Source organism: Gavia stellata, chromosome 11, assembly GCF_030936135.1.
Source record: "Gavia stellata isolate bGavSte3 chromosome 11, bGavSte3.hap2, whole genome shotgun sequence".
Classification (NCBI taxonomy): domain Eukaryota; kingdom Metazoa; phylum Chordata; class Aves; order Gaviiformes; family Gaviidae; genus Gavia; species Gavia stellata.
The window spans coordinates 8,020,109-8,043,959 of record NC_082604.1 but is presented as its reverse complement, the minus strand read 5'-3'; the positions used below and the strand labels follow the sequence as shown (position 1 = coordinate 8,043,959).

General features: G+C 36.6%; 1 protein-coding gene across 1 annotated transcript in view; it reads right to left on the bottom strand.

Moving 5' to 3' along the window:
* The window catches only part of CLSTN2 (calsyntenin 2), a 227,323-nt gene that overhangs the window by 53,817 nt on the left and 149,655 nt on the right, over positions 1 to 23,851 (bottom strand). The window contains exons 5-7 of the mRNA XM_059822699.1: positions 13,209 to 13,394; positions 7,457 to 7,705; positions 6,743 to 6,864 (exon numbers count right to left, since the gene is read on the bottom strand). Coding sequence (XP_059678682.1) covers positions 6,743 to 6,864; positions 7,457 to 7,705; positions 13,209 to 13,394 — 557 coding nt within the window. The remainder of the gene's footprint in view (positions 1 to 6,742; positions 6,865 to 7,456; positions 7,706 to 13,208; positions 13,395 to 23,851) is intronic.

The following is a 23,851-nucleotide window of genomic DNA, read 5'->3' as shown; positions in this document are numbered from 1 at the left end:
TAAAGCAAGTTCTTGCCAGCCCCTGTGATTTGTCAAGGTTTTGTTATTAGCAGAGATATTACAGTTGCATTAAAAATATATATTAAACAAGCTTCTTTCAATTGGAGCCTCAAAGAATATTTTCGGCATTTATCAGCACTGCTGACTCATCCTTGTGCTAGCAAAAGCTATATTGAAGCAAGATGCTGAATAAAAATTTATCAAAATAGCATTTAAAGATGGAAACTGGTAAATAAACTGTGTCAGAACAGACAGGGCTATAATGTAAGACACTTGGGGTGCTGTGGATGCTGCAAAGACTTTTTAAGTCCTGGAATTATTTCATCTCTGTGGCAGGACTAGCATGATTCATTTATCATTTCTCTCTTACTGGCTCTATAGGAAAACACCTAACTTACTTCAGTCTGGAGTTTTACTGAAGATGTATGCATAAAGCAGTACAGGTCTGCATACCAAAATAAGTGATTAAGAGCATAAGAAACTCTTTTGAGCTTCAAGTAAAAATGAACAACTAAATTCCATCATAAAAAGAAAAGTTAACTTTCAATAGGGCATCATGTTGGAAAGTATGGGACTGACAAGCCTGAGGTCTTTTATCTAGAGGTGAAATTCACTGCAGAGAGATGAAGAAAGCTTGCACCATGCTATCTCCTCCATGTACCCTTTACCCTCTAGGACTGAGAATACTATGTACTTTCCATAAATATTCACTCATTGTATTGCTCTCTGAGCCTCTCACGAAGGAGGCCACTAGGGCTTTCATAATGTGAAATGTCTTCTCAAAACTAGATGCACATAACTAACCAATTTCTAAAAATCCAGCATATAAGAACAACTTTCACTCATAAATGCTGTAATTTAATGGAAATAGGTAATTTAACTAAGAAAAGGTCCAGATACCGAATCCGTTTCATTTTGCCTTCTTATCATGTAACATACATTTCTTCAAAAGTCAGTTCCTGCTCTATCATGTCCTTGCACAGTAGCTTATTTTAAAAAGTAAATAGGAATGAAGGGCTTGACTGGACAAGACTGCTTTCTACAGATAGAAGACCCTATTGTGCGTGGTCAGTGAAGTGGTTAAACGCAAATGGAGGCCTTGCCTTGATCCTTCATCATCTGTGTGCACACACAGAGATAGAATGCACCGTGTTCAGGTTTATCTAAACCTCCTTCTCTAGTTCCTATTATGAAAGTAATTGTTTGGGGTTTTTCCACGATGAAAAGCACTGCAGACTTATTTTGGATTATTCAAAGCAATTTATCTCATCTTAGAAAAGAAACAATAACTTTCTGCATGTTTATCTATTGTTTGCTGACTTAGAATGACTCCAGATGATGCAGTGCATTCCCTGTTTTTCAAGGGGATCAATACCAATTTTGCCTATGGCTGGAAGACTATTTTCAGGATAACAACATGGGTATAAAACAATATAATTTCCCATTGTGAATAAAAACAAGTACATGAAAAAAATGTTCATCCCTGGCTAAGATTCCTTCTCCGACTCAAAAAGATGTTCCTATTCTGTCAATTTAGGGGAAGGAAAAATACCTCTTGGCTTGACTATCCTCAATCTTAGTATGAGAAATGTAATATCCATGATGAACAGAGTGTGAAAGACAGTGTGCATTGTCCTATTTAATATTATGTTTTCCACTGTCACCAAAGCTTGAATGCCTTGGTTCATTATTCAAACTGTTACTTTGATTTGGTTCTGTGTGGGCTACAGAAAACAACAGTTAAAATGGACAAAAATTGAGGCAGAGAGTTCTCACTATATTAAGCAGAAATGGGGAACACACAAGAATTGTCACTTCTTACAGCACAAATTAGAGGATGAAAAGAGGTTTTTCCTGCAGATAACAATGGAAGGAAGGGGCACTAATTCAAGCCATTACAACAGAGTTTCTAACAGAGCTTCCTAAAGTGCTTTTGGAAATATTTGGCACTGAAAGAAAAAGAAGTGAGAAGACTTGATTTTTTTTTTTTTTTAATGTCTCTAGGGTGAAATTCTGCACTTGTTAAAATCAATGAACATTTTACCACTGATTTCAACAGAACTCCATTTCTAATATACATAATCTCATTATAAACTGATCTCTTTTGCAGTCCTGGTGCATTCCTTGCATCAAGGAATTTTACTAGGCTGGACATAGCACCAGAGGCTGAATGGAAACGTGATCAGAAATGTAAGTTAAGAGGTTCATGAACTCCCAAGTCTCCAAGGGTACTTTTGTGCTGTACAGAGGTCAGAAAGCTCAGGCCCTACCAGACCCACCCCATATGCAGTTATTCCCTGTGTGCAAGAGGAGCCTGTACAATCTGATAATTTTGTTAAAACCAGTCACCCGTCTATAAGATGAGCATATAGGCATATGAACATCCCAATAGAAGGTTACCCTAAAATAAATCATCACAGCTTTCTAAGAAAAACAAAGAAACAGTTTTTATATTTCATATGTTATCCTTAGATGCTCCAAATTTATATTTGGCTGCCTAAATCATTCACTTAAAACTACATCTATGTTCCTACCCATTTGAGACAATTAGATGATGATTTATGTGCCTTTTACTGACTTTGGTGACAAAACTTTTTGTAATAGGTGCTCAGGTTTAAAGAGTATCTTATAGTTAAGTGTGAGAAAATAAATGATTAAAAAGTTGATTAAACACGTTGATTAAAAAAAAGTTGATTAAACACGTCATGATACTCAACTGAAATCTTTGCATGGGAAACTCAGAAAAAAGGTCATGGTTCTGAAACAAAGGAAACACCTGCACTTCCAAGGAAATAGGAATAAGTAAAAGGAAGGAACAACCTCTAATTGGGCAGCTATTGCAGTTGTTTGGGAAGACCATGCAGTTTTTATTACCCAGCATGCATTAGAGACTTGACACTGGTTTTCTTTAACATGGTTCTTTCCATACCTTTTCTTCCAGATTACTACTAATGGATTCTCTCACAACAAAGATGGTTAATTTCCAAAAGGATGAAAGTGGGGGGGAAAAACCCAAACAATATCAATTTCTTTTTTTCCCACGTTTCTTATAAGTAACAAGGATACCTTCACAGTTTAAAGTCTGTTACCTCTGATTATTAGCACATTTTGCAGACATACTCATCTCATGTGTTAGCAGTTCAATAGTAAAGGCACATATGCCCAGGGTTATGGCACTCTCAGGTCAACCATTCTCAGCACAATAAGCAAAAAATTAGCCTAGCAAAGTCCATTAAGTTTAATGTAACAAATAGGGCTAAATACACTGAAAGCCATACTGAAAATAAATCCTTAGGTCTATGAACTAACTTAAAGACACAATCTTCCCAGAGCTAACTTGGCATCCACTACTATGTGGAGGTTTCAGACACTTGCTATGCATAACAGTTATGATGGCTGCATTTTATCGCAAAGCTTCAGATGCACTGCACAGGTGTAGCTATATAAAATTTTACGTGACTCCTTGTATTCAGCCAAGAATGGAGTCTGCAACTAAGACATGTGCCACACCCACCCCCCACAGAAACAAGATCTAGATAATTAAATTAAATACGGAATGACAATAAGTTCACATTCTTGGTCAGTGCCTTGAAAGAATGAGTAGTCTTGTGGACTACGTAGAGCCCAAAGCAGCTGGTATAATAAATTTTACTACTCTGCAGTACGAATGATAAATGATTTTGCTAGTTTATGCTTCACCTTATTCCAAGGTCACCAGATTCCCCTCAGCAAAACCAAGCTACAGATTGTTGTCACAATCATAAAGTCAGCTCAGCAATAAAGTACTCTGCCACACTTTAACTCTACTATGGCTGTGCTTGGTACCAGCCCTTGAACTGTCTTTCAGAGTCATATATGCAATGCCATCTACAGTGTCCTGTATCACAGTACAGTACAGACAGTGAGAAGCTGTACAACAGTTAGATACATAGAGCTTAATTCCCATACTTCTCTTAAAAAAAACAAGGAATCTGAGGATATGCCACCACAGAATTAACAGTTCTGAAGGTGAGATTTCCAGAGATATTTCAGTACCTAAATATGCAAATAATCAACTGGTAGGATTTTCAGAAGTCTCTAGAGAACTTAATCTACTTTTGAAAATCTAGCCCTAGCTTCTTTTCACAGTGAGATCCAGAGGAGTTTGTAGTGGGATGCTAACTTGCTATTTTGATGTGGTTTTAAAATATCCTGTGCTTTCTAAAGTAGACCATTCTAGGTAGATAGTTAGAAGCTGGCATAATTTTACTACTTTGAAGTGAAAATTTCTGACTGCCTTGTCTTCAAAACCATTCAAGTTCCTTACCAAACCATTATTCACATATGTTTTATTTTCTTTTAATTTACTCTAGATGGAGCATTGAAGAAGAGGTAAAGAAACAATCTTTACCAAGTCCCTTCATGACAAAACTTACAAAAATATCACCATGACAATATAAATTAATCATCATGGACGTCTTGTCACACAACCCATAACAAACTTTATTTATACTTTAATCTTACATTTTTTGTCAGCTAGAAAGGGCAGTTGAAAATTACTGTGGAAATCAATTGACAGTAGCTGAATGAAAGGAAATGAATGACGTGACCAAAAAATCTTTTCTATCTCCAGTTTCCATCATGTAGGAGTTTTCAACAGTAGTTAGGAAGGTGCGACCTTCGATGCCCAACTGCAGCTCAAATTTTCTGTAGTGTTACAATTTGGGAGCATATTTTAGGTTACAAAAATGATTATTGGCAGACAATGAAATACACAGTTTAGAACCAAACAGTAGAAATGAAAAATTTAATGTGTCAAGCTCTACTTTGGACTGCCTTTAGTATATGCTCTTGCCGAGATGGACGCAATAAAATAACTTATGTCCAGAAACATAACTCAGAGTACAATCTATTGAATCTCAAAATATCTCCAAGGACTTATTCAGTCATCCCTAGTTGAAATCTTTGGGTTCCTCTAGGATTTACATCATAAACAATGAGTTCCTGTCACCAGATATTTGGGATTCTACTTCAATGTCAGCTGAAGATGTGAGAAGTTGTCTGCTGGTGCAACTCCCCTAGGTTTATTAATTTCAGACAAAATCTGTAGACTTGCCCAAGGTATTCTTTATCCCTTGTTAGAGAAAAAATAGCACCTGTGCTTAACTAATTAGATACACACACTTTTAGCATGTTGTTTTGAAACAATGCACCCTCAAATTCATACAGATTTCCCAAATCAACAGACCACCCAGAAGCAGATTTCTGAGATAAGCAGCACTTTCTGCAAGGAAATAATACTGTCAAAATAGAAATACAAAAAGTATATGTTGCTCATCAATAACATGGATGCTAATCGAATTCCAGTGCAAGGCTAATCACACACAAGAATTTGCTTGATATGAAAAAACAATAGTTCAGCATACACTGTCTTTTTTGTGATAAAAGAAAAAAATAATCAGAAAGATATTAGCATTCCTATACTTTCCAGTTTATGACATTTTTCCTGTCTATTTTTTTAGAAGTATGGAAATGATGTGGATAAAGCAGAGTAAGAATAAAGTAATTGTAAATGGCAATAGAGATGAAAAAGTTCTTTCACACAATCAGATACATCCCCCATCAATGGAAAATTATTTTTGTCGGTATGTTTTTCCAGTATTTTGTCATAGCTAAGTTACAAGGGTTACACACAAATTTCATTTATTGAGAGGACATTGGTCCTTTCTCATTGTAAGGATATAGAAGAGAAGTTGATTGCATTCAACTTTCAAAGTCAAAATACTTTACATAAACGTATTATCATTAATTTAGATGCTCAGTATACAGTTTAGAAATACAAATCCATCTTTAGCACTCAGAACAGCATTACCTGAGGTGACATCAGTTACTCATGACTTGTAATCCTCAGCATGATTTAATGTAAATTTACCCCTTTCTAGGCACTATAAGATTTCATATCAAGTACAGCAGAAACTGATTCCAAACTGGTTAATGGAAATGAAAAGCAAGTGCTGTGATCATCACATGGTTTCTTACCACATTCATCTGATAAACACGACAAAGATAATCTTTTTACATGCATTTTGAAGGTGAATTAGGAAAGTAACCATTCCAATATCTACATCTTCAATATCACAGTTGGACTCAAAGCCGTGAAGAAACTTGCTTTGAGAAAATACTACTTTGCTGAAGACTGTCTCATCCAAATGATCCTTATCCTGCTAGAATTAATAAATCTATGAAAGGCAACTCTTATCTCTTTAATAATAATTTCCTTGCGATATACTTTTCATAATAAGGAGAAATTACATACAGCACAGCAGCTGAAAGTAAAAGTCTACAGATTAGATTTACAATATATTACAAATGCCTTTCTGTGTGTCAACATACTCTTTATTGAAAAGGTTTCCATCACTTCCATTGTGCTGACAAAGTAGATTTTTTTTAACGATAAATGGAAAACTTCCAGGCAACTATATGCAATGTCATGTCTCTATCCATTGCCAAAGCATATGAACATCTACTTACTGTTTAAAATCACTCAGTTAAAAAACCTACCATATTCAAGGACTCAACCAAGTTAACTCATCTATCCCTTTTAATGTGGATCCCAATTAGAGTCATAACAGTTACAAGTTGCAACATAATTGCAATAGACTTCCAATTTCCCAAAGTAGCTATGCTAGGATTTGGGTTGTTCTCTATGATTTCTAAAGTGGATGAGAAGGATGGATTACAGATAAGAGAAAACCACAGGTACCTGATCCAGTTTCCAGTGGAACTCCGCAGGACGAAAGGTGTCAGCCTGATCAAAGTCTTTGCGCAACAGAAATACTAATCGGCAGTTGTGCACGTACAGGGCATAGTGATGTCGGTTCATCTCTAAAAGGAAGAACCAATAACATCAACGATCTGAACTATCATCAACACTTTTGTTTAGGTGAATGTGTTTGAAAGCAATATACACCTAACAGACAAAAACCAACCAAATAAAAAACCCCAAAAGAATAGACTTTTCTCAATATCATGGATCATTATGGTTCTCAGAGAAGCCACATATGGTAAGCGTCTTCCCAAATTATGCTGTATTAGTTTTGTTTATGGAAGCATTATTGTCCAAACTAATAAATAAAATCCAAATCAGTATTTAATCTAATTAGTTTCAATGAAGAATTAGAACTGTTTTTCCCAATCTAAATAATAAAAAAAATTAAACCTAATTTAATTATTTTATCAACCAATTCCTATAAAATCTACAGATGTGTTCACAGAGATTATCCAAGAAGAGAACCACTGCTTGAAATTTAGGTAGACATCAGTCCCTTCAATAAGCTATCAAGCCAGCAATTCTTAGACTGGCATAATTCCAGCTTAGTAATTTTTTTCCCAGACCAAATTAACTGAGGAGAGATGGTAACACTCTACTAACTTTGTTACACCCTTTGCCAAACATTTTATCAATACACAGACTCACCTGTCTTGTCAGAGTTGCAGAGAATAGTCTCTTTCTCAGCTCTTAATCCTGGACTGGGTCCATGTTTCATCCACAGAGTGATGGTGAATTGATCAGTTAAATTCTTCGGTACTATTCCATCTGGGATTTTGGCTCCTTGCTTTCCATCAAATTTAAAAATCATGTCATTGTTATCCATGAGAAGCCCAGCTGTCCAGTTAGTTGTTGCACTGGGAGACGGTAAAAGGTCAATGGCACCTGAGGAAGCTCCTGCAAATGATAGATAATGAATAACATGATGAGAGACTAATGAAGAAGCTGTGAAGACTGATTTAATATAGGCCAGGGGTCTGATTCACACTCTTTAGATGATTTCTACTACCCAAATGGTCCTACTAGCTTCACTGTCAAATCACATACACGTTATATAACACTGACCACAGTAAGCCAGTAATTAAATTAATTAAATTAATTAAATTAATTAAATTAAATTAATTAAATGTATTGCCCAGAAAACAACAGAAAATATTTTAAAGTTATCTTTCTTGAAACGTCTCACTATTTTCTAAAATTCATTAATGAAATTTCTTCAGTTATTTCAAGAACTTCTAAGACTAAAACCAAATTCTCTACATCCGTCTGGGAAGTTTTACATCTTCCCTCCCTGACAGCATGGAGATACATGGTATGTGGGGATGATGTGTTGCAAAATACAGTACAATGTGGATGAATGTAGGACAAGTCTAATGTCTCGTAGATAGCCATGGATATTCACAATGATGTTGGTATGAATGTAAGTACATACAGAGTATTCACCCTAAAACAGATTAATATCACTTTAATGCCTGCTTCTGGCAGGTACATGATGGTTGTAACTCCATGTTTTCTTGTCTAATAATAGAACTAACACTTTTAAGTGGTACTCACAATTCAGATGAGCCCCACCCACCCCACCCCCCCTGCAACCCAAATGTAAATCATTAACAAAGTGGTCCCCAGCTACACAGTATTTCTTTGTTAGAATTAACTGGGGAAAAAACAGAAATGGAAAACACTGTGGTGCCAAGACCTGATAAAAATGTGACAATTCTTCACAGCTCTGTGTTTTCTTACAGCTTAACAATTGTCAGATACTTTTAAAAACATGTAATAGCTACCCAGAGCCTTTACTTAGCTGGTGAAAGATAGCATTTAGCGAAAAGCATGCTTGCCAGAGTGAAAAGCACAATCTTTGTATTCTTGATGATGCTTTGTCAAGTAAGAATATGGTGAACAAACTGCAACTGAAAAAAAAATCCCAAACTAGTTAAGACATCCCACTCTCCTTCAGCATCCAAGGAGACAAAAAAGATCCCAACTCTCTGCAGGAACGTAGAATTTTAAGCCAAGCATGTGTGGAATTGTATCCTATGGATTTGTAAAAAAGTATTACACTAACGATATGAAAAAATTCATATCATTCAGTAACTGAATTTCTTAGACGATTGTCCAAAATTTATTACTGTAAAATTAGGTTATTTTGAAGTGATAGTAATATCAAACCTAACACCTAGATGTTTAGAATTTGAGCACAGAGAGGAAGTGTGTTTATTTTATAAATTCTAATTCTGGATAATACACCACCCTGCATTGCTTAATACACAGTTGTTATCAACAGGAATACATCAAACTCAATTTGTCCAGATGGCACAATTTGTGATAAACTTTCTATTTTTTTTTTTTTTTTTTAATTCAAGCCACTAAAAAAAAAATTACTTGCACAGGACACAAGTAAAACCATAATTTTCCTCAATCAATTTCCTTTTGTGTTAATTTTTATGGTAATTTTTTTGGTAATTTTTTAAACTTGCAGAAGGAACAGAAATTGCTTGCACCATGGTGTATATCAAAGGAAATATGCTTCTAAATGGGCACATGTGTATGTTAGGTAAATTATGGGCTCAAAGAAGGAGCTTCATCCCTCACTCACTCTATCTACTCTGGTCATAAAAATTTGGAAAGATCTATTTTTTCCACTACAATGAATCTGTGGGAAAACTCCAAAATGAAAGCCTCTCATATTGCTTGTTAAACTCTGATTCAGCAAGGCGCTCAAGTAGACTACCTTATTTTCCCAGCTTCAGGTCAGGCTTGTGTAAGAGCATTTGGGTAATCAGTACCAAGCTCAACAGGTTCTACTTTATCTGCCCATATTTTTATGGAGATCTATAGGTTATTTTGGAACCTCATCCTGTTAGCGTTTGTTAATCCTGCCTTGAGAACAACTATTGGATTATGTGCTTGGGAGATTTAGCTGGAAGAAATCATACTGTTTTGATCCTAATAAATCCAACCAGCATCCCAAGCTGCTCAGCCATGTACATACACAGACCTGGAGCAATACAAACAGGATGTAGCTGGAGGTGTTCCCAGAATAGTCTTATCGTGCTACAGGATCAGTGCCCTTCCAAAATGTAGGGGCTGATGCCCTCTTCTTCTAAAATACTTCCAGAATAGTGCAGGAGCCGCTGCATTAAGCACAGTTTTGGACTGAGATCCCTGAGGTTTTTACAGGCAAGTTATAGAGTTGGCCCCACCTCCTCTCCCTACCCTTCACGTTCGTACTGCAAACTTTATGCCAGGATAAGCACATACTGATGCTGCTTGCTGAATTGGACCAGACTGTTGGCTTAGCTGGAAGCTAACCATCCAAATAAAACCAAGCCCAATTTAATCCTTTTCAATCAAGTCAACAACTTACTTTGAGCCTCCTGCAAAGCTACACAACCCAGGATAAAGGAGAGAGGGCAGGATCTACACTCTTAGCTGGAGCATGGCCTTGAATCTGATACTCAGTGTTTCCATATTTCAGTTTCCTGTCCGCCATCTGTGAGAATTAGCAATCCCATTATTTTCTGGTTTATCTCCATTTAGAGGGAAAGAAGACAACACCATAGCCATCTTTCCACCATATTCTAGGCTCCTTAATTATTTTTTTTAGTGAGATTTATTCTGGATATGTTTTTGCAGTCCAAATTGTATCTTTTATCCATTCTTTGTTTTTTATTATTGTCAGATGACAAGGTGAAAAAATGCTTACTAAAATGTTTTGAGGCACAACATTTTAACTCCTTGACTTTAAAATGACTCAAGTGTAATGTAATCATTTAAACTGCCCACCTTGACCACCAAAATGAGTACAAATCACTGGGTTATTGAAAGGCAGACTTAAACCATCAGTCATATAAAAAAATTTAATGCACTGTCCTTAGCATCTAAATTCTGTAGATTTCCAACAGATAAATGAAGAAATGAGCACAGGATTTATAAACTGGGTCCTTAATTATAGCGAGACAATCTTGCATTTTATATGGCACAGGTGGATATTTGTGATTGCTCAGTTCTGCACTATCTGCAATCGCACCATGCTTTACTGGTAGAAAAAAAATTCAGGCTTTTCTTTCTTTTCAAAGAATTTATTCATCCAACTATTAGCTATAATAAGATCATTTCTGGGAGAAAACTGATGTCCAGAAATAATTTAATCTGCTTTCATAAGAGTTCTCACGACATTAAGGATGGGAATAAATACTAAATACCAAAGTATGAGCCAGTCCAAATGCAGTTCTGATGTAAAGTTCACGGTCATTTACCGCCTTTTTATCAAAGTCCTATTACAAGTTTCTACCCTTCCTGTTCTTCTCTATGAAGATATGGAAACCTTGAACAAAAAAAATATTCTTTCAGCAGTGAGAATTTCCCCCCCGCCTTTACATACACTTTTTACACTGTATCTCTTTTCTCAGGTGTTCTGTTCCTTCACAAGATGTACTGAGCAAAAACTGGAAGTTCAGCAGTAATGTTAGTACATCTGTCCACCTGCTCAAAGGCTACCTGCAACTACTACAATGGCATTGACAGACCTGCTGAAATGTTTTTGATCATTCTGCTTTTCACCAGTTTAGGCCTACACATGGTGCAGACAATGAATTAAGATTGGACTAGTATTGGGAAACATCTAGTTTATTCAGGAGAAAAAGAGAAAGACTTGAAGTTCTCTTTTCTACTGCTTATGTGTCAGCACGTAAGGTAGTCAAGCCACACTCTGCAAACTGAACCCCTTAGACTTTGCAGAACCTTCCTCAACTAAGGAATTTTACACCAGCAGAAGGTACCTACTTTTGGTCCTACACTTAAAATTATAATATTGGTGGATATAGTTGCTATGAGTGTTTTATGCCAATGTAATTATTTGGTGGTTTAGATCTTGTACGTAGTGATCTGCTCTGAATGATTGTGCCATTTGCAGGTCAGGTCTGTAACAGGCATAAAGCGATGTTCTTTTTGCTGCCAATACAGATTCTGAGAGGAGGCAAAAGTACTTGACTTTAGCTATAACATATTTATTTTTATTAAAATGCTAGTATTTTATGAAATCAAGTCCCTGATAGGTCACAGAGCTGTACTCAACCTCTCAGTTTTAATGTCACTAACATGATGAAGATGCATACTATTGGCAGATGGGTTTTATCCTGCTTTTCTAGGATCCCAGTCAGTTGGATAAAGATACAGGATTAAAATTATGATGGTTTCTGTAATTTTAACTAAGCAATTTTCAGGATGAAAATATTCAGATTTTATGAGAATGCTACTACTCCCACTCACCCTTACCTCACTTTCCCAGTCTCCACAGGTAATTGGTGATCGTAACTGCAAACTATTTTTCCCTGGGAAATGGCTCTCCATTTTTAATAATTTAGTAACACTGATAGGAAATTTTCATTTACAAAATTATTTCTTAAAGGTTAGTGTATTGATCTTAACATATCTGCAACACTGTTGTGTTGTTATCAAAGCAAATGTAAACCATAAACCAGAGCACCCCAAACCAAAATCCATGCATTTAAATGGAAAAAAAAATTTGTACATTTGCTGCTGTAGCTCAGACAGGAGCCAGGTAAAGAGACATTTTTGGAGAAGATGAGAATCAATGTTCCACACCATCAGGGCTTCAGATGATCACTCTAAGAAGACAGGATTTTAGAGGAACAGGAGAGACAGCAGATCTTAAAAGGCAAAAGATAAATGGCTTAATGTGTGACCATTGTTTTGCCATACACATAAACTTAAAGCCACAAAAATACAGCAGTATCCTCATGTATTTAATCTACCTTTCAAAATTAATTTGTATCTTTTAGAACAAGTTACCAAAAAGCAGGAAAAGGGAAGAAAATAATTAGGAAACCACCAGGATACCCCTTTTCTGAAATTCATGTTTCTCAAATATTTTTGCTCAAATGATTGCTCCAAATGCTCCTTTACTTTTTGTTTGGTTTTACTCTGGGACAGTACTTAGAGCAGCAGAACAGAAAGCTGAGTCAGAAAGACTGAAACACAAGATGGAGATTCAATTCTCATCAAATCCTATGGTCTTCCTATAATGGTAAATCTCTACTTGAAATCTCACTACACTGTCACATCACTGTTAGTAGCAGAGGGAAGAAAGAGTGAGAAAGAGGTAGAATGAGGAAAGAGAAAAAATAGAGAAGGGAAGAAGAGCAGGAGAGAAAAAAAATTAAAGTAAAGCAGGGATAAGGTATGAAAAAGTGTGAAAACAATGGAAAAGAAGAAAGAAGCACCAGTCAAATACCATCACTCCCTTCATTTTCATTGCTACAGGCCAAAATGAACCAGCTGAGCTAAATCCACGTATTGCATGTTTACAGGTCACAAGGAACTGGTGCTGTATCTGGAAAGATATTATTGTTATATCAACTGAAAGCCATATCCATACCACATAATTTCTGCAGCGATTTTTCTGAGTACGTTTCACGATCGCAGCCCTTTGCAATGTAATTGGTCTGTAATTCAATGGTGGTATGTATTGAGGAAACTGGTCCATCACATGTTTCTAGATGAATGCTGGGAAACAAAGGTATGCTGCCAGAACCAGGCTTGTATTCAATCCGTTTGTTCCAGTCTGGGAAAAAATAACAACAAAAAGATCCAAGAGTGATTAAAAAAGGGAAGGGAGTTACATTAATTTTAAAAGACATATTGTTCTCAAAGGTCACTGTGTAAGACAAAAGGTTTTGAACCTGGCATCAAGTTACTGTCCTAAAAAAAACTGGGTTTGCCCCTCTTTGTAAAAGAGCGTTAGGCTCAATTAAGTAATACTACTGCTACTAAAGTCACACAAGCACGGGATACAGACATATCCTGACAAGAAGTGCTAATTGGTGTCAGTCTGGATCTCCAATGTCCATGTCCCTGTGACAGACTACAAGCTAGCTCTACAGGGATGAGGCCGTCTGCTGCACTGAATTTGGTCAGATCTCAGAGTTTTGTGATACAGAACAAATATCTCCAAGGACCAGGCTATATACATCAGTCTCACTGGACTGTGACCAAAAGGTAATATAACACATCTGTAGTGCCACTTCTTGTCTGCAAATGTCTTACTAATTTTGTGACGTATTAATGACAGAAGGTTACAGCTGAAAGGACTATTCGTGCTTTCAGCCAGATCTGACTAATCTGTGGTTTTGCTTGCGCAGATGTCTCACAGCCCACAACACTTAAACAATCACCTGCCTTAGGCAGCCACCTGGACATGCCGTACATACCACTATGCTTCTCAACTGAAGCATTAAATTTTTAAATTCAATTAATTATGGTGTTTGCAATCTGCTTCACAGAAAACCCAAACATGCAGCATTAATTAAAAACATGTATTTCAGCTATCTTTACAGTTCATGTTTGATTAGAATCATAGAATGGTTTGGGTTGGAAGGGACCTTCAAAGATCACTTAGTCCAATCCCCCTGCCATAGGCAGGGACATCTTTCACTAGATCAGGTTGCTCAAAGCCCCATCCAATCTGACCTTGAAGACATCCAGTGATAGGGCATCCACACCTTCTCTGGGCAACCTGTTCCAGGATCTCACCATCCTTACAGTAAAGAATTTTTTCCTTATATGCAATCTAAATCTACCCTCTTTCCATTTAAAACTGTAACCTCTTGTCCTGTCACTACAGGCCTCTGTAAAAAGTTTCTCTCTGTCTTTCTTATAAGCCCCCTTTAAGCACTGAACGGCTGCAGTAAGGTCTCCCTGGAGCCTTCTCATCTCCAGGTGGAACAACCCCAACTCTCTCAGCCTTTCTTCACAGGAGAGATGTTCCAGTCCTTTGGCCATTTTCGTGGCCCTCCTCTGGACCTGCTCCAACAGGTTCACATCTTTCTCATACATTTTAGCCAACTCCTGCCAAGTTACCACGCAACATAAATAAGAATGCCACATTACTACAGAGATGCAAATAGTTAATTATTTTGAAGTCACAAAACTATTCAACTCTGCTACCTAATGTGGACATTGTGTGTCTGTAGAATTTGTCAAAAGAAGTACTCTTGCACACACAGCTGAAGTTTCTCTGACTTTTTTTAGTCCTAGGTAAAAGAGGACTCCATAAATGAAAAAATTCCCGGTCCTGGCAGTCAATGAAATCTCAAAGCAAACAGAGACATTCTTTCTAAATATTAGTGGAAGGAAAAGTAATAAAATATACATATATATGCATTTAATAGGTGAAGGAGTTTGGAGTTTTTCAACAGGCCTCCTTTTCAGAAAGCTTGAAAAAAGGTGCTCTCTCCCACCATCTTAAAGTGGATTAAAAATGTACAGGAAAATCTGAAAGTCCATGCAAACATTTTGAAATGTAGAGCAATCATTAGTCCAGAGTCCAGACAAAGGAGATAGGATGCTGACAGTCACTGGTCTGCATTTCAAAATTCTCAGATTTTCTTCATTACTTTAATTCAAATGGTAATCATGTTGCATTTTGTTCTCAAGAGGAAGCTGAGACTTTATGGAACATTCTGAAAGTACGTTTAGCATCTATTTTTACTAAAATCTTTAGGACTTCTACATCACTGACTAAAAGACAACTATAGCTACTTTATTGCCTGTGCACACATCAGCTGAGTTGCTATTTTAGTAGTAATTTTCAGGTAATAAGATTCAGCCCATTCATCCGTATTAAGTTAGATTTGATCTGCAGTATTGCATAATTTGTCTGCAATTGTCAACTTAAACAGTTCCCTCAGAATTTCAAGTATCCTATAAAGTACATCATTACAATAACAGATTTCTGTTCCCTATCCATTCCAGAAACTCAAGGTTATTTTTCCAATCGAACAAAAGCAGCAAATTCTTTCAGATACTTAAGGTAAAAATAAAATAATTTGCTGTTTTGTATACAAGCTAGTAACATATGAATTATTGATCTTTATAGTCTCCTATTCACCAGTTAAAACTTTATATTTCTCTATCCAAAAGGAAAAATAGAGTCTCATATGTATCTGAAACATTTCTGACTATCTCAGCAGCTTTCAGGTTTCAGCCATGTTTTCATTTCTCAGCTATATCAAATTAACTGGCAGTCTTGCAAAGTATTTATTAATGTATGTGGGATGTGACTGAATTATTAACTGTAACATATCTGCAACTGCATATTCACCTCCAGTTATATGAAGAATGTCTTATAAAAAACCATGCTATATAAAATGCCACTACTCACAAGGAAGAATAATAGACGACCTCTGTTTCTGCCACATGAGTGTCCCTTGACTGGAAGAGGTGTTTTGTTTCACAGTATTACCTTTCAGCTTGGCAGAAATGGTAATTTGTATCCAGAGATCATAAACCCTGAATGTTCTAAATCACCTGCATTTATATCAGCTCTAAATTGTAAAACATCAACTAGACTTGAACTAGTAGTGTCTTTGTAACTATTTCCCCTGCAGCACTGCAGACCAATCCTCATCCTAAATCCCCCTAGCACTTCTTTCACTGACTTAGTGAAGATTTAGAAACTCCGCCAAAGGGTCCCTTTCCATACAGAAGGCATTTGCAGGCAGGCATGAGGCAATACTGTGTGGGAAGGCAGGATGCGGGCCCCTGGGGTGGTCCTGTGCAGGGCAGGATGCGGGCCCCTGGGGTGGTCCTGTGCAGCTGATGGATCAGAGCTTGTTCTGAGAGAGACAAAGACGGGCCTGTGGAAAATTACAAGCGAAGCAATAAATAAGGGCTACGTGGCAAGGACTGGGCATCCTTGAGAAGTGAGGATGTAGATAACAAGAAGTTATGATCAAAGTAGAAGGGAGTTATACAGCTGCTCAAACTGCAAGTAGAAGAACATAAACAAAAGTAACTTTTAGGCTCAGCCAATTAGGATCTAACAAGTAGGTGCGTATTAGGTCTAACTGTATAAATATGCGTTGCTTGAATAATAAAGGTAGACTATGCTTTATCACTCATATTGAGTCGGACGCATCTGTTCCTTCAGCCGCGAACCGTCGGTCAACTCCTGGCATCGGGAAACTCCCGACATCTTCAGGAAACTCCCGACAATACTGGAGTATGATACAATCCTGTGATAGCAGGACAGACCTTAAAGGTAGCAATAGCTCTGATACAAATCCACTGGCTTATTTATATAGTAAACCTGCCCCCATGGCATTTCAGCATCCCAGAGGTGTTGAAGCTGAGGCTAGCACCCTCTGTATCTCACCCCCAATCCCAAATAAATTTTCCTTTTAACAGAAGGATAATGTAAAGACTTTCCTTAATCTCTACACTTAACAGTTTTGTACATGACTCTCTTTCCTTGTGATCCATGTATTATATTTTAATGCATTTCTAATGCTTGATGACACTAAGAATGACTTAATCTCATTTTTCCTTGAAGGAGTATGGCACTCACCTGTGCAGAGAAGGTATGACCTGATTCATGTCTCCTCCTACATGTGTGTGGCCATGATCTTTGATTCCCCTTCATGACATTAAAAATGATGGCAAGGTAATTAAAGACAACTGCAACACAACTCCTACTATGCCATTGAAATGCAAAACTTCTCTCATGGTAGACTGAAGATATGCATCCTGGCAGATAAATGTAAGGTAAAATTTATGTAGTGCTATTAGTGAGTCTCTGCAGCATCTCTACATAATAGCTGGAACATAAGGTTCCCAGAGCAATGTAATTGGTAGATGTTTCCTCTACAGCATCTTTGCATCTGTCCTATCTGTGTAGGCTGGATACCTGGCTAAAGGTTATTCTGCTGCTTTTTTTTTTTTTTAACTTATACACTTCACAGCTTTGCTGAAGTATTTTTTTATTAAACATTTTCCTCTCTATTAATTTGAAAATCTAAAACAATCCTGAATCAATAAAAATATCAGTATACACAAAGCATTTTAAACAAGATCAGAAATGTCTCCGTAGCTTTGCCAAAAGTACACTTATTTTCATGATTTATGACACTCCCTGTATCTTAAAAGCAGCAGCCAGGCAGCTCTAGATACTGTACAATGATATTTGGAAGAGCAGTGCACTGTCCTCACAAAACTACAGTTTTCTTTGAATACCATGAATTTACTGGAAAGTGAACATGTTGCCAGAATATCATATGCTGCAGCCACCTCAATAAATACCTGCTGTACAGTTAGGCATTCTCCACATGCAGAAAGTTCAATGGCCATAAGACACTTCCAAAATGTATACACTTTGGTACTTGAATTTCTACTATGAACTAAAGAGAAAGGATTTTTTAGCAAAACAGACACAGGGTAACAGTTCCTGCATATTTTCTCTTGGGCAGCAATCTCTCTATATTTACAGACTTAAAAATTGTGCCAATCTAAAATAAAAATAAAATTCAAAGGATTTTAATTTCCCATTTGGAAAAAAAACAAAACCCCAAGCCACACAGAGCAATCACCTTATCTCTTCTGCTCCCCAATTTCCTGATTAACCCTCCTCAAAACTTCTTAAAAAGGAAAGTTTTTACTTGCAAAATGGAAATCTCAGCCTTGCAACAGAACTTTGAAGAAATTCTGAATGCTGTTTCTTCACACAGATTACAGATGAACAAAATTTAGTTAACATTATTATTTTAATTTTAAAGTATATCATTAATCTCAAAATGGATCATCTGCTATGCCTTATCATCTCAGAAGGAAAGTTAGAAAAAAGTCTGGTAGTGCATGTACGCCTGGCCCTTTCTTACATACCTTTGTTTCCATGATGATCCTGAACTACTTAAAATAACCAGGTCTGTTCAGGCTTTCTAAGCAGTTTCCCATTCATGAAATTGATCATTTTACAAAGGTGTGAATTTGGTAGGATGTCCCCTAGTTAACTGGACACAAATCAGCTTGTAAGCATCGGCAGAATGCTACTGCCAGGATCCATTAATGTCACCGTGTGCTGCCCAGAATATAGTTTTCTAAAAACAATTTGCTAAGTTTTAAAGAGTTAAGCAGTCACCACTGTCAGAAAAAAAATGCTTTTTCTCTTGGGAATCTAGTACGGAGCTTTACAACTGTTGCCACAACTCCTACCACTACTAGCAGACATGTATTGTGCTAGGGAATTTTGGTAGAAATTATGCCAAAAATGAAACAAGATTTAAGTATCAGCTGGGATCATGCTACTTACGTGTGTTTAATAACACTCACAAATACCATAAATAACACACATAAATACCATTTACGGTATTTTTTATTAAATTCTATTTCCCCCTATTTTTAAATTAACTTATATATGTATAGAATATACATATGTACATACATATACATAGATACATATGCATGTATACATAAAATATGAATGTTTTTAACTAACACTGCAAAATAATCCTTTAAGTTCTGTTCAATTTTTTTTAAGGGATAAAAGACAGTTTCACATCCAGCACCACTAGTCATATAACAAAGTAAAAAAAACAACTAATAAACATTTCTAGGTTTGACAGCTAATCTACAAGCTAGTAACATACAAATGGCAGGACTGCTAAATCTGATGCCACATACAAATTTAAGCATGTTAAATATGATGAGTGATTTATTAAGGAAATGATAATCAAAAAGTCTGACCTAGTTAAAGCCTCTCCATAGCAAAGAGAAGACTCAAACTAACTTCCAAAGCCCTGCTAAGGCACCATGGTTTGCTAAGGGATTTGAATGCAGATCTCATAAGCATAAAGAAACATCCATATACACCTTATCTTTGTGCAGCATGCTGATAGTTTAAAAAACAAGAAAAAAGAGAGACACACAAATTTGGATACTGCAGGATAGTGGTAAAGTCTGCTGTTGCAGGAGTTAGTGAACCATAATGGAATAGTGGTTGTGCCTGAACTAATGACAGTGAATACTCACTCCATCGAGTGATAAAACCCCAAGCCCTAATGATGCCAAATTATGCAAAACAAACATACAAGAATCTAAAAAATAGGAAACAACAGCATAGGTTAAACTATTTGTTGTGAGATTCCATTTGAACAATAATAGGTATTTCCTGCAGCAAACCGAGTGTTAGAGCCCTGAGTGCACTAATAAGCCCTAATGAGCTTCCATAAGCCTCACATGGGGCCTCCATTTGCACCCATGGGCCAGGAACTCTATTTAAGCTCGGTCCCAGCACTTTAGTCCTGGCCTGGGACCTGCCTCCTCACTATGAGCATGCCTGAGGATCTGGGCTCTTGGCTGAACCTGGCCCCCATCTCTGGATCTGCCCTGCTTGCCTCAGGTGGGTGAGGCGTTGGCCCTTGGTGATGAAGGCTCTGCCAGCTCTGTTATTACAATTGGCTCCTGGCTTGCCTTCCTTTAGGGAGTAGCTCTGCTCTTGCTGTTCCTTGAAACCAGGTTTAGATGTGGTTAGAGACTTCTAATGTTTTCAGGAGAATAAACTACCATAAAAAGATGTTGTCATGGGAAAAAGCATCTTCCTAGTTATCCTGGAGAACAAGGGCTGTGACTAGTGTTTGGATCCCAGTATTCCAAAGGATTTCTCTACTGAGGAGTACACGAAGAGCTTCTCAAATTTCAAAAGACAGCCTCTGAAACACTACATGGACTAGTTACTGAAATCAGTTGAATTGAGAATGTCAAAACTTGTGTGGAAAGTCTGCAATTTTAAGCCCATGGTGCAAGAATATGTGGAAGTTTTTACATGCAGATATAAAAAAAATCATAGGGAAAAGCTTCAAACCTAACTGGATATCCTGTAGTGCTTTAACTTTTGAGCAAAGGAAACATTAATGGAACCACTAGCTGTCAGCTACATCTCAGAGGTAAGAAATTTATCAATGAAATGATAAGTGCCCTAGTGAAGCTCATGGAGACCTTGCAGTGAAAATTAAAAAAGGGAAAGACTTTTTTTGTAGTTGTAAATGCAGAAAGGTGAACAAAGGAGTGAACTTCCACAGAGGTATATGGAAATAAGGATCTAGTTAAATAGGTCTAAACCAAATGGTTTCTTGCATTAGTTAAGACAGAAAAGACAGGCTTTAATATTTCAATTGTAACATATATACAGAACTGCCTAAAGAGAGGACAATAATGGGTTACCCTGAAAATGTAAAGTATATGGTACACAGGGAAGTAACTAGTAAAGATCCTGGTGAATCTGCCTTGGGACTGTTATTTGATATTTCCATTAATGGTCTTGGCACAAAACCAGGACTGTGTTAATTCCTTCTGCTAGTGACAAAACTGGAAGGCAATTCTACATTGGAAGTCAATATAGAAAGAGGATATCTCAAGCACAAAGTAAGATGACCTTGACAACTGGTGTTATAGAAATACTACTTTGTAGTAATGATACGAAGTGCCAGTTCATGCTTAGGAACTTCAGCAAACTGGTGAGTCATCACTGAAAAATAACACACGGAAAAAGAGCTGATTCCATTAAGTCAGTAACAGCATGTTCATAAGCCACCAGTCTGATAGACCCAGGCAAAAGAAAGGTAGTCTTGGCATATATAAAGCATTGTGTTTCCAGTAAGAGGCTATGGTAAAAAGAAACATGAAAACACCTTATCTGGAGTGTTCAGGGAAGATGTATTTAGTTGTAACACACACTCGCCTTTCCTCAGGAATTTCTGTGTATATCTTAAAAATTAGACTGAAACAGGTATGACTGCTTTCTCTAAATATGTCTGGTAGTCAAACAAAAGAAAAAATAATGCTGATAGAAGTACATAAACGAGTATGAACTTATGTAAACTTTGAGTTCAAAAATCAAATGTACTCAGCAGTTAAATTAATTTTCAAATGTCTGAAATGGGTACTTAAAGAGTGGGTATTCTACTAAAATGGTGCCATTCAAGTTAATAGTTGAATGTAGGCATTTTGTTAGTATTACCTTGTTTTAAGGATGTATGGCTAATGTATGCACAGCAGCTCCAAGACTAGACTGGCATAAAGGCTCCCCGCTTTGCAATAAATTTCATTTTTAAAAATATGGGTAAATATCTTAAGCTAAGACAACACAAGCATTGCATTTTAAACTGCTAGGTATGTGCACAAGAATAGAAATTGATTTCTATTTATTGCAGAAAATATTTGGGCCTTTAAAATTGTTCCTGAAGACTAGGAATCTTAGTCTCATAAGCAAGGTTTCTGTACTTGACCACCCTCCTCCAAATAACCAATTGCTTTCGTAATCATACAGCTCCTTATAAAAGCACTGACAGCTCAAAAGCCAATACAGTTTTGGTTTTCCTCTGTAACTGGATTTTACTAGAAAGTTCACGTGAATACCTTTCTAAAATCACTCAGCATCTACTGCAAATAGCATCTATGAAGTATGTTGACTCAGAAGTGATCTAAGAACACTCTGCCACTAAAAGAGAAGGTCCTGCCCTTTTCTGAACAAAAGAAAGATTATATTTCAGCAGGAAAAGCAAGCTGATCTGACCTGTACATGGCCTCTGAATGACTATTCAACATTAAAGAGGTGGTAAGAATGTACTTTTTGGTGGTAACAAAGCCCTATGTCACCTTAGCGAGCCCTACATGCCTTAAAGAAGTAACATGCAATATCCTTGATACATTAATGACTCTTATTAAATATTTTTATAGTCTATTAGGTAAATAAACAAAGAAGCTTTTATTTCAAAACTATTTTTAAGCAAACACTAAGTAGAAAATCATTGAGTTTAAGAAACATAGTTTTTTAAGATGAATTTTTAAGGAACTTCTACTTCATATTGTTACCTCAGGTGATTGTTAAGTGTGTATAGGGGTTCATAAGACTTGAAGATAAGTGTAGGAAATCCTTTCAAATTAGTAAAACATTTCAGGCTGAATGCTGTGAAATCCTGTTTTCTAATCAGAGTCCTAATTTTCTCTTAAATTGGAGGTTAGTGAGCATTGCTTATGAAAGGGCCATATTAAATTTTGCAGAAAAAAAATTAAGTCTCTGGTCAGAGGAGACAGCATGACTTTTAATTTTTGGATTGTTCTCTTTGCTACATACTTATCTCCAAGAAACACATTCAACCTTCCCTGTTTGTTTCAGAAAAGGCAAAGTCCTCTATACTTTATTGGGGTATTCAGCTGATTGGTTTAGAGGAGCTTTTTTGTTTTATGCCTTAATAACTGCTTCCTGTCTGAAAGAAATTGGATTTTAGGGAACAACCTGACTTTTGGTTTAATTGTCAAAAGTTGAGCAGACCTCTAGCAGTCTCAAAACATATTTTAAGTTTTTGGGAACATGATTCTGCCCTTCATTTTTTGAGGCTAAACTCCTCTTTATTTTCTCCCCATGTAGTACACCATTCACCAGAGAGCTTTGTACAGGAATTAATTGTTTTCAACTTTCTGCTATCTTGCATCTTTCAGCACATTGTTTTATATTTTATTTCCATTTGTTATCCCACTAGGGGGGACAGTAACTTCTTCAGTTTCATGAATACTGTTCCTTAAAGTAGCAGAAATCAGAAAAGACAGTATTATGGTATCATAAATGAGCTACAGGAAACATGGTCTAGATAACAAGGTTTTGACTCTTATTTCACCTCATGTTTTTTAATGAGAGTACTATATGGATATTTAGTACTGTGTTGCCACAAGGCTGTCTACCCTGCTTTGAATAAGGCAGAAGTAACTTTACAGAAATCAGTATTTGTGACTTTAAATATACTGTAGCAAAAAGGACCACACTGGAGGAGAATCTACAAGAAAAAAGCATAGCATCTGCTCTGTGTCCATAAAACTGAAACAAAGGCAGAGCCCTGGAGGAATGGACAGAACCTTAGGGAACATGCTGAAGATAATAGTGTTTTTCTTAGTATGGAAACCCACTAATTGTGTTTTTAAAAAAAAAGTAACTTCAACTGCAAATCTACCTGTTACGGTGTCAGAAATACTATCATCTAGCTTTTCTTTATAATGTAGGCTCTTTACTTACTTGGCAGTAAGTGATGACTCCATTGTTTGAAAATAATGGAAATTAACACATAGATAGCATGAAGAGAATTTGTAGCATAGCTGTAAAAGTCAGTTGACAAAACTCACTAATGAGAATTTCCATTTAAAATAACTGATTAGGAATTAATTCAGTTCATTGATTTACATTTTTAGCTTGCTTAG